The sequence below is a fragment of the Bidens hawaiensis genome, unplaced genomic scaffold (genome assembly GCF_021521415.1).
Source record: "Bidens hawaiensis isolate Kalapana, Puna unplaced genomic scaffold, B.hawaiensis_p1.1 tig00076358_1, whole genome shotgun sequence".
NCBI lineage: Eukaryota > Viridiplantae > Streptophyta > Magnoliopsida > Asterales > Asteraceae > Bidens > Bidens hawaiensis.
In genome coordinates this window covers 17,901-29,299 of record NW_027503170.1, presented here as the reverse complement: position 1 = coordinate 29,299, position 11,399 = coordinate 17,901, and the positions used below count along the sequence as shown (strand labels likewise).

The window sequence follows — 11,399 nt, the reverse complement described above, 5'->3', positions numbered from 1 at the left end:
GAATACATTCATGATATGCTTAAGGATTTTATAACTAAAGGTCTATCTCTCGAAACTTTTCATCCAAAAGTGTCAAGTTATAAAAGTTAACGGGTCCAAAATACTCTTAAAATAAATGAGAATTAAAGCCCCGAAACTGGCATGAAAAACCAAAAATAATCAAATTTTGGTACCATTAGCCTACGCGACATGCATAACCCAAGAACCATTGCGTTACGTGATTGAACTAGGGAAAACCTGAGGATGGGTGGTTTCGCACTACGCGATGGACCCACCCATCTCTCCATCACACTATGCGACATAGCCACTACAGCTGTGTGACATGCTTCTAACCACGTGTTAACATGTGACACCATGCGCCACGCCACATAGCGACACATGGCAAATCTAGTATGGACGTTGCAACCCTTGTGGGCGACGCCGCACTACACGATGGCCCACCATCTCATTCGTTGTGATACCCGACAGATTATTATATTTAGAGCTGGCTAAGACACCCATCGCTCCTACGCGATGGAGTGTTTTGTGCCCCATCACGATACGTGACCAAATCCAAAAGTTTCACTATGAATAAGGTGACCAAGTTGTGCATCTTATCATCCCAAACACACCTCACTAATCAAATAGTTAGTCTCGGTGTTCGTGTTATGATTTCAACAATATGATAATCCGACCTGTTCGTTTCTCGAAGTAAGTGCAAAATCTGACGTTGTTCTTTCAAAATACTCAACAATTAGTAGGAGTGCTTCCCGCTCTAAACTTAGGCATTTCATACAAAGTACCCGCATAAGGTAAGGGTTTTGTCAAAGTATTTTATTATATTAGCTTAGATCCTGGTCAGGGGTATAACTCATACCTTGATCAAAATAAAAGTTAAATATAGATTTTGATAATAAGCCAAGTGTAACATCATGGATTTTTCTTGCAAAAATGCTAGTCTTTTTTACTCGTACTTAATGAAGTTCTCGTATTTATTTCATCGTCTGAGCTTACTAGCGTTGAATTATATGTTATTTATTGAATAACGTTATCTTTGTATGCGTAATTATATGATCCTATGCTCGTTTCATCATAAACATGTTCAATCGTTAATATGACATGTTGAACCGGAATTCCTAGATTAATATTTTATAACATGTAACAAAATATGTTGTTAATTTTCCAATATGGAACATTTGAAGAGAGAGAGAGAGAGAGAGAGAGAGAGAGAGAGAGAGAGAAAATGCAATTTGGCCCACAATCTTTATGATTCTTAAAATGGACAAAAAATATGGACTGAGGCGACACTTTGGGATAAGTTCCGACGAGATATCTACACTAATTATAATCTAACATGTGTAAAAAAATCTAACAAGTCGGCCAAAAATTTGAAAATGTTGAGGGTGTCGTCCATATTTTCTCACTAAAGGTTTTTTCTCTAAAGCAGTCTTCTCAAACGGTTTTTATGTTTCCTATCTGATCCATACAAATTATCAAAATCTTGAAAATTGTTACTTTTGAATTCCGTCTGAGCAGACGCATTTGAGAGAAATTTGTTTCAATGAGACGAGATTGATATTTTTCCTTTCTGGACCGTCCAAATCCTATGTTCTTATAAGATATATGTTGAATCCTTCATCTCTCTAACACTTTGATCTTTCATCTCTTCATAACCCTTTGTTCTTCATCCAAAATCATAAAGTTTAAAAGGGAAGATCATGTGGAGGTTATTGATATAAGTCGCGGGTTCATTGGTTTGTATTACGACGATAACATAATTTCAATGTCGAGTACATTGTTCAATTTCGTACCCTGCTCGAAAGTGATGAGTCTGGGCCTCTTCGAGAGTTTGTGAAGGCCGAAAAAATATGACCAAAACCTGCATATGTTGAGGTGAGCATGAAAAATAAGGAAAACTAGTTAATAAAAAATATTTATATAAACCGGTCGAATTCGACGAATTTAAGATTTAAGTGTCAGTGTGGACAGATGTAGCTTAATTTTTGTAGTGTGGACAGATTAAAAACAAATCATGCCGGTGAGGACGAGATTCCAACTTATAAGAACTAAAATATCAATCTCGTCTCCTTGGAACCAATTTCTCTCAAATGCGTATGACAAGATGAAATTTAAAAGGAACAATTTTCAAAATTTTGAATTTGTACGGATCAGGTAGGAAACATAAAAAAACCGTCTGGGAAGACTGCTTTGAGAAGAAGAATTAGTGAGATAATATTGATGGCTCCCTCAACATTTTCAAATTTTTGGCCGACTTGTCAGATTTGTTTATATGTGTTAAATTATAAGTGGTGTAGAAATCTTGTTGGAACTTATCCCAAAGTGTCGCCCAGTCCATATTTTTTGGTCCGTTTTGGGAATCTTGAAGATTTGTTAGCCAAATTCCATTTTCTCCTTCTTCAAATGGTCCATATTGGGAATTTTTCTTTAAAAGTTTTTATATTTAATACCATGTGCATGATTATCAAAGTTAGATAAAATGTAACTGGCATAGTTAGGTTTATAGATGGTTCTTGTGTCACAATTGAAGGAACAAGGTCTATAGTCTTAGAAAGTAAGAGTAAAGATCACAAATTACTTTCAGATGTGTATTATATACCACATTTGAAAAGTAATATTTTGAGTCGTGGGCAAGCTACTAAAGGTGGTTGTGAAGTAGTAATGAGAAATGAGTTTCTTTGGTTGTATGATAGGACTACTAAACTTTTGTTGAAAGTGCACAAAACACCAAATAGGTTGTATAAAACAACTTTAAGAATTAGTTCACGAATGTGTATTTTGGCTAAGATTTATAGTGAACCATGGCTATGGCAAGGAAGGCTTGGTCATGTGAACTTTGAGTCACTTAGAGAGATGTTAAGTAAAGGAATGACAAATGGAGTACCATTGATCAGTCATCTAGCACAAGTTTGTGAAGCTTGTTTAGCTGGTAAGCATTCAAGAAATTCTTTTCCAGCACATTCATTCTATAGGGTTGAGGTACCTTTGAAACTTGTATCTGTTGATTTATGTGGACCCATACTTCCCACAACTCAGGCTGGTAATAGGTATTTCATGCTTTTGGTTGATGATTGTACGAGATACATGTGGTGTTATATGCTTAAGAGAAAAAGTCAAGCATTTGAATGTTTTAAAAGGTTCAAATGTAAGGTTGAAAATGTGTATGGAGAGAAGTTAAGAACTCTAAGGTCTGATAGAGGAGGGGAGTTTACTTCTTATGAGTTTAACATTTTTTTCAAAAAGGAAGGTATCACAAGATTGTTGACTGCACCCTATTCTCCCCAGCAAAATGGCACTATTGAAAGAAGGAATAGGTCTATCTTGAGCATGACCATAAGTATATTGAAGGCAATGTCAATGCCTCAAGACTTTTGGGCAAAAAGGGTAAGACATTCTGTCTATCTTCTTAATATAGTCCAAAATAAGGCCTTAAAAGAATTAACTCCATATGAAGTTATTAAAGGTAAGCGACCTGATTTGAAACATCTAAGAGATTTTGAGTGTGTTGGACATGTAAAAGTAACAAAGCCTGGTTTGAAAAAACATGATGATATAAGTATGCTGATGTACATAAAATTATACATTTTTTAGCATCAAATAATCTCTAAAAACTGCAACTTCTATCAAATAACATAGCTCAGAAGGCTACTTATCACATTAAAATGCAATTTCAGGTAAACCCAATCCTTAAACGAAGAAACAAGCAAAAAGACGAAGAAAAACGAAAGAAAATCCAAGAAAAAACCCCAACCATGTCCTCGTGCTTCCCTGACCATGCCCCCATGCTTCTAAAACAAGAAAAGACAAAAATATACAAGAAAAGACAAATATTTGACACAGAAGCACGGGGCCGTGCTTAATCAACCACGGGGCCGTGGTCACCTTCAGATAAGACAAAAAGAATTATCACGTGTCATAAAAAAACACAAGGCCGTGCCTCAGGAAGCACGCCCCTGTGGTGAGTCATCATGTACGATCTGACAACATTTAATGCAACTGGACACCTGGACACGGGGGCGTGCCTCTAGAAGCACGGGGCCGTGCCTCTCACTCCAGACTGCCTGTAAATAGAGGCTCTTATTGCATTGATGAAGTGTGTTTGAAGAAAATCTCTAAACGGGTTTCTCTTATAAAAACGCCCACATTACACTCATATTGAAGATATTGTGGAGAGTTTAAAGGCTTGGAGGTTACCATTGTCATCCATCATTACCATCATCATTATCATCCATCATCATCATTAAGAAGGAAGATTCATCCACATTTTGTTAGATTGTTCTAGTTTAATCATGTGTTTGTTATCATCATCTCTTTAATGTTCAAAACAATGCTTATTGTGAGCTAAACTCAATTCACCATCTAATCTACGAAGAAGCTTTGTTTTACTTGATGATTATGTGAAACATGTGGTTTAGTTTGGTATAGTACATGGTTATTTTGCAAATATCCTTTGATGAAGAAATGTTTTATCACTTTAACTCAATACATCAAGGTTGATGACTAATAATCATTCATGTTAACTCATGTTCTTGGAAACTAGAAATGGTAAAAAGAATACTTTGATAACTTATTCAAGATAAAACATGGATCCTTATGTTGTACTTAGAAATGATGAGATATAAGTTATGATCTATTTATCTAGTTTTGATAACTCTAAAATAACATTGTTAACACGATTGATTAGGTTATCATACTAGTTAAAGAAATCATATGTTAGTAGAATGCGTACTTATAACCTAATTAAATCAACCAAGGGGAGGTTGTGTGAGTTAACTACAACCACTTGAAGTTGTTAGGATTGGTATTTGAGAAATAGAAGTCAATCCTAATCTTTCTACTATACCAAACTTCTTGTCTACTTAAATTGACATTCTCGTGGTAGCATGACATTAGGAAATGATGGACTTTAAAATGCGCATGCTACTTTCTTTTATGTCATAGAATATGTTCACTTAGAAATGAGAGACTATTCTATCATATATTATTAGAACAAGTTTATCACATGTTTATTTAATAATCATCAAGGAATAATGGAGTGCATTCTTGATCTTAGATGGTAACCTTCATATAGTTGAATTACTCACTTAGAATTTCTCTTCTTGTCACCTATGTAACATCCCCAAAATTTCGATCTAAATTTAACAACTTAGGAAAGTTGAGGGATCAAAAATGATATAAAGACAAGTCATGAGAAAATATTAAATAAGGAATTATAAGAAAATAAGGAAATAAAAATATTTCCTAAGTTAAGTCTTCTTACATGAAGGAAACTCCATCCCACATGGAAGGATGTAAGAAAAAGGAAGCACTTTACTTGGGTATAAATAAGGAATGTAAATCCCATCCCACATGGAAAGTGGTAAAGAAATGGAAGCTCTTTATAAGAGATAGAATTTCCATAGTTATATTCTTTTATGAATATCATGCACCAAGTGGTCCTAGCGGAGGGTGCGTAGCACCTGACGCGCACGCGCTCGGGCTCGTGCTCGGGCGAGGACGAGGACGATGGCGATGGCGAAGACGAAGGCGAAGGCAAAGGCGAAGGGCGTTGGGCGCAATGTGGCGCTTTGATGGCGCAATTTGCACTTGATGGACCAGAATTAGACCATAAGTGACAAGCCACAAAAGATAAAGGACCAAAAGTGAAAAATAATATTAAGGGACCCATCACGGTATGCGATGAGTCCAAAAGGACGGCCATCGCGGTACGCGATGGGCCGTGATGACTCACGAACACGTGTCACACTCAGGTGACACGTGGCAACGTGTCGACACGTGTCGGTCGCGGTACGCGACGAGGCCAGGGAGAGGACCCATCGCGGTACACGATGGGATCCAAAATCAGCTATAAATAGGAGGGGGTCCGGCTCACTTCATACACACACATCACAACCACTCTCTCTCTAGATTGTTACTCTCTCTCTACCTCGGTTTGCGTACCAAACACCGTTTTGCGTGCCACCGACCCGACAATCATAACCTCGTAATCCGTATCAAATACCCGGTGTTTTTCCTCGAAGTACGTGCCACTCAAGAAACCCGACATTCTGTCTCGAAGTACGAGCACAACCCGGTGACCAAACATTGCCTCGATTTGCGTGCCAAGAAGAGTTAATCAAGAACGTCTCGATAAACGTGCATAGAGTAGAAGTGCTGCCCGTATAAACTTAGGAATATCTAACTCCGAATACCCGTGCGAGGTAAGGAGTTCTGCCTAAGTTATTATTATATTATAAATGGCTTAGACCAAAGTCGAGGTTATAGCCAAACCTTGATTACGATTAAGAATAAAATAACTTTCCTTAAGCAAATGTTATAGTTAAAATATAGTTTCTTCTTGATTAAGAAACGTAAAGCAAGTTTATTCAGGAGATATAATTAAATAGTATTTCTTTATTGTTAAGAAATATAATATTATAAAGTAATGTTTCCTCTTGAAGAAGAAACATCGTGTGTAAATGATAAACAAACAAAGGGACTAAAGGTCCAAATGTTTTGAATAAACAAATGCTTTTATCAAGGTTAAAGCTATATAAAACGGACTAAAGGTCTGAAGCTAGATCGTTGATCTAGTTATTTATATAAAAGTTATACTCGTACTATAGGTGCGAGATAACAAAGAAGAGGGAAAGACCCTCGGACAGTGTATTGAAGCAGATCCAAAAGAGAAGGCTATACTCGTACTATAGGTGCGAGATAGCAAGGGAAAGACCCTCGGACGGTGTTGAAGCCGATCCCAAAACGACAAGGTGAATACGCCCCAAACATTTTATAATGAGTCTGAATGTTTGCATAGGATTTACGAATCCTTAAAAACTTTGTGTACAATAATAAGAAACGGACACTCTGATTAAGAGTATACATGTGTCTGGATCCAAACATACATGGTGACTCGGCATTTCCCCGAGGCCATGCATATCATCAAACATGCCTCTGAAGGTCTACGGGACTGTTCAGAGAATGATATTGTGTATATAATTAATTGTACATGGTACTTAGGGTAATTTTATCCCAATTCAGTTGGGTGCCTAATGAGTAGTCACAAAGGTATTATTGTTGGTTTCACAAAGGTATTGAAAAGAGATTTTAGAGTCAGCGTTATTCACCATCTTTGTGCTGACGTATTTTACCACCCATGATTACAGGGAAAACAAGAAAGGTTAGAACAGACAAGCAAAAGGAAAATAGAAGATTGGAGTTATAGTCATTAGATGCTATCTGATGGCTCAGATATTTTATTTGAAAATATTACAAAGAGTTATGATTTCTAAAAGAAAGGTATTTGAAATAACAAACGGGTATTCAAACCCGAGTTTTTAATAATAAGTTTTCAATATGATTTTACTAAAGACTTCCGCTAATAAGTTTTCAAAGTAATAATATTTTATTAAAGACTTCCGCTGAAATAAAATCCGCAACTCTGATTTATTTACAAAACAGGTACCAACTTGTGGTCACACGCCTAGGCCCTAAAGTCGGGGTGTGACAACCTATATATTATATATAAGTATTTCTATTTTATAAAAAGTTTGAAAATCAACCTCAAAATGATTAAACCCTCAGATTAAAGAAAGACGAAGATTCATTATTCGAAAAAATTGTGTCCACGGATCGATACTTGGTTCTTACCAATAATATTCTACATATACGATATATACACTTGCCTATTTTGTGTGTGTTTAGTCTTAGTAGAAATCACTTTTATAAATTTAAAACACGATCTTGTGCGAAAGCTAAATCTCCCAATCCATTACATTTATATTGCATGCGCACACCACATCATATGTCAATGGTGTATCTTGTAGTAGAAGAAGGTACTAAGTCACATAGGATGTATGATGCTAACAATAAGAAAATTGTTGTTAGTAGGGATGTAAAGTTTGGAGAGGTTAGGAACTGGGATTGGTCAAACTATTTGAATGAGGTGAATGATGGGACTCCTAGTTGGGTTGAGTTCTTTATCACAGATAATAGTTTTCAATCTATGGAAGGGGAGCTTCATGTGCATAATGAAAATGAAGATGGACCAGCGCCAGAATTAAACCAGTTCAAGCTGATCAAGCATCTACAAGCCATAGTGTAGGTGGTTCTGGTCAAGTTGAATTGAGAAGGTCTAATAGAACTTTTGTTTTACCTTTAGACTAAGTGATTTTTTCTAGATGGTAATCTTAGATATGTTACTAGTAGAAAAAATGATGTTAATCTTGTTGAACTTCTTCTTATTAAAGAAAGGGAACCCGTGTCTTATCTTGAAGCAGTGAAAGAGAAGGTCTGGAGACATGCAATGGATGAAGAAATTGAGGCCATTGAGAAGAATAAGACTTGGATACTCACTTATCCTCCTTTGAAATGTAACCTAATAGGGTTAAAGTGGGTTTACAAATTAAAAAGGGATGCTACGGGAAATATTACAGAGCACAAAGCAAGGTTAGTTTCCAAGGGTTATGTACAACAATTAGGGATTGACTTTGAGGAATCTTTTGCTCATGTTGTAAGGATAGAGACTATAAGGTTGTTGTTAGCTACGTCAGCCAAAAATGGGGTGGAAAGTTTACCATATGGATGTAAAAGCTGCTTTTCTTCATGGTGAGTTGAAACAAATATTCTTTGTCAAACAACCTACCTGAATGGTATGAGAAGAAAAGGGCTGAGATAAAAGTGTATATGTATAAGTTGTCAAAGGCTCTTTATGGCCTAAGACAAGCTCCTAGAGCATGGAATTTAAGGTTGGATTGTTGAAAGAGTTTGGATTCAAAAGATACCAACATGAACAAGTTGTTTATGTGAGGATAAAGGCAGGGTCAACCTTGATTATAGGGGTATATGTAGATGATCTACTTGTGACAAGAAGTAATCAAGTGGAAATTAGTGAATTTAAGCAACAAATGATGTCAAAGTTTGAAATGATAGATTTGGGCTTGTTATGCTATTATTTGGGAATAAAGGTTTCACAAAGGAATCATGATTAAGCAGTCTGTATATGCTGAAAAGATAGTCAAGATGGTTGGGTTTTTGCAATGAAACAAAAAACTCCTATGGAGCATGGTTTGAAGTTATTCAAGACTGAGGGTGGAGAGGAAGTGGATCCAACAAAGTACAGGAAAATGATAGGCTCTTTGAGGTATTTGACTCAAACTAGACCAGACTTGTGTTTTGCTGTTGGTTATTTGAGTATATTTATGCAAAATCCAAGAGATACTCATTTGAAGGCTATAAAGCATATGGTTAGATATGCTAGAGGTACAATGCAATTTGACATTAAGCATGGGAGGCATGATGGTGGTGATTTGGTGGGATATAGTGATAGTAACCAGTTAACTGAAAGTGATGATGGGAAGAGCACTTCAGGTAATGTGTTGTATTACAATAATTTCCAGTTTCTTGGCATTCTCAGAAGAAACAAATTGTTGCATTGTCTTCTTGTGAGGCAGAATTTATAGTTGTAACCTCTGCAACATGTCAAGCTCTGTGGTTACAAGGACTATTAGAAGAAATGACATGCAAGAAGCAAGAAATGGTAACAATCTATGTGGACAATAAGCCAACTATTGCTTTGATGAGAAATCTGGTTTTTCATGGCAGGAGTAAACATATTAATACAAAGTGCCATTTTATAAGAGTGTACAGAGAAAGAACAAATTTGGGTGGAATTTGTTAGTGGTAGTATGCGTAAGGGTAATGCTTTGACTAAACCATTGCCAACGGTAAAGTTCACTGAAATGAGGTTCTTGCTTGGTTTAGAAGACCTACAAGATGCTTGGAATTAGAGGGGAGTATGTTGGAGGATTTAGATGTAACTCCAAGTTAGCTAGATAGTTAATAATAGTTAGAGGTTATTTGTTGTTTGTTCTAGAAGTAGAGGACTGATATTGTAATTTTCTATTTTTCTTGTTTGTATAAACAGACTTTGAGTCAGTCTATTAATTCATTTCATTTTTCTTGTTAATACAAACCCTAAAATTCTCTATATATCATCATCTTGTTCATCTTAATTTCTTGTTTTAATTCTTGGTACTTACCTTTAATCACCTTTAATCAATTGTGGAAATAATTGTTTGGAGCTCGTGCTATTACCTTGTATATATTAATGTGTAATCACCCTTATCTTTAAATTTGCTAATGAATGATGATGTAGACATATACATTAAAGCAAAGTATCATAACCAGATTTTGTATATGCAAACTGAGACGTACCTTTGTCAAACTAGCAACTTAAGTTTTGGGTTTAAACTATTATAGCTAGGTAAAATGATTACGGTTGCCAATATTGTAAAGCTGGAACTGCATTTACACATAGTTAATACATTTTAAAAATTAATACCAAATTCCGCATTAAACTATTTTTATCGAGCTTTTATTAATACATGTGTTACCATTTTAGAGTTAAGGAGTGACAAAGTAATAAATAATAGGGAGTTATGAATGATTGAAAGAGTAAAATTGAATAAGCTTTAATTGATGATTATTTTGCTTTGAATATATTTCCACAATTTATTTGAAACCCAAATAACTTTTTAAACTTTATATTATTTAAAAAAATTATACGCTAAAATCGAGAATTTCAGTTTTAATTTGAGCATAGTGTTACTATGTAAATATTTTATATAAGAGAATTATATAAAAACTTTGATATATTGTGACTCTGTGATTAATTTATTTATTTACATAAATGTGCATAATTATAAATATTTGTATCATTAGACACATGTTACGCAGTAATTTATAAATTTATAGATGTTGCACAATTATTATATACATTATGTAATATAGGGTTATGTAATGTTTTTTATGTGTCAAATTTTTGAGTTTATCATAAATAGGTTGACACAAGTTTGTCTCCTAAAATGCCAGTGTTGTATTTTGATTCAATCGTATTGTGTTGCTTTTGTGCCTTAATCAGATCAATGTCTAAGGCCCCGTTATCGGTGCCTCATATTTGGACGTTGGATTTACTCATCAACATAGTTCTAATCATCAGAATTAATAAAAACATACGCGGAATATTAAAACTTTCATAACATTACAATAATAAGTCATAACATGTCTTAAAACATTCATCTTGTCCTTCAAAATCAAAACATAACATAACAAGTCTTCAGATACCACACTCTTATTCTTTTGCCATGTGCCCCGCTCAAGCCAGCTGCCTCATTCTACTCACCTGCGTACATACTAAAAGTCAGCTACGCTGAGTGACTTCTAGTTAATCAAGTAGCATACAATACGTCCTTACAAATTCATATACACGTACCCGAAAGTACATATTCATACATAGTTCTTTACCTTCCTTCATACGTTCATACTATCATACCTTCTTTCTTTCCTTTTATACATACACATATACATATACCTCGTCCTAGAACATTCGCAGATATTATTAGGGTCTGTTCCCTACATTCGCG

The 11,399-nt window shown here is 35.3% G+C and overlaps 1 protein-coding gene across 1 annotated transcript; it reads left to right on the top strand.

Annotated features, from left to right (window-relative positions):
• Positions 1 to 9,032: 9,032 nt before the first annotated feature.
• On the top strand, positions 9,033 to 9,764 carry LOC143606643 (secreted RxLR effector protein 161-like). Its single transcript, XM_077082343.1, has 2 exons — positions 9,033 to 9,345; positions 9,625 to 9,764. The coding sequence occupies exons 1-2, from the start codon at positions 9,033 to 9,035 to the stop codon at positions 9,762 to 9,764; spliced, it is 453 nt and encodes a 150-aa protein (XP_076938458.1).
• Positions 9,765 to 11,399: the final 1,635 nt, after the last annotated feature.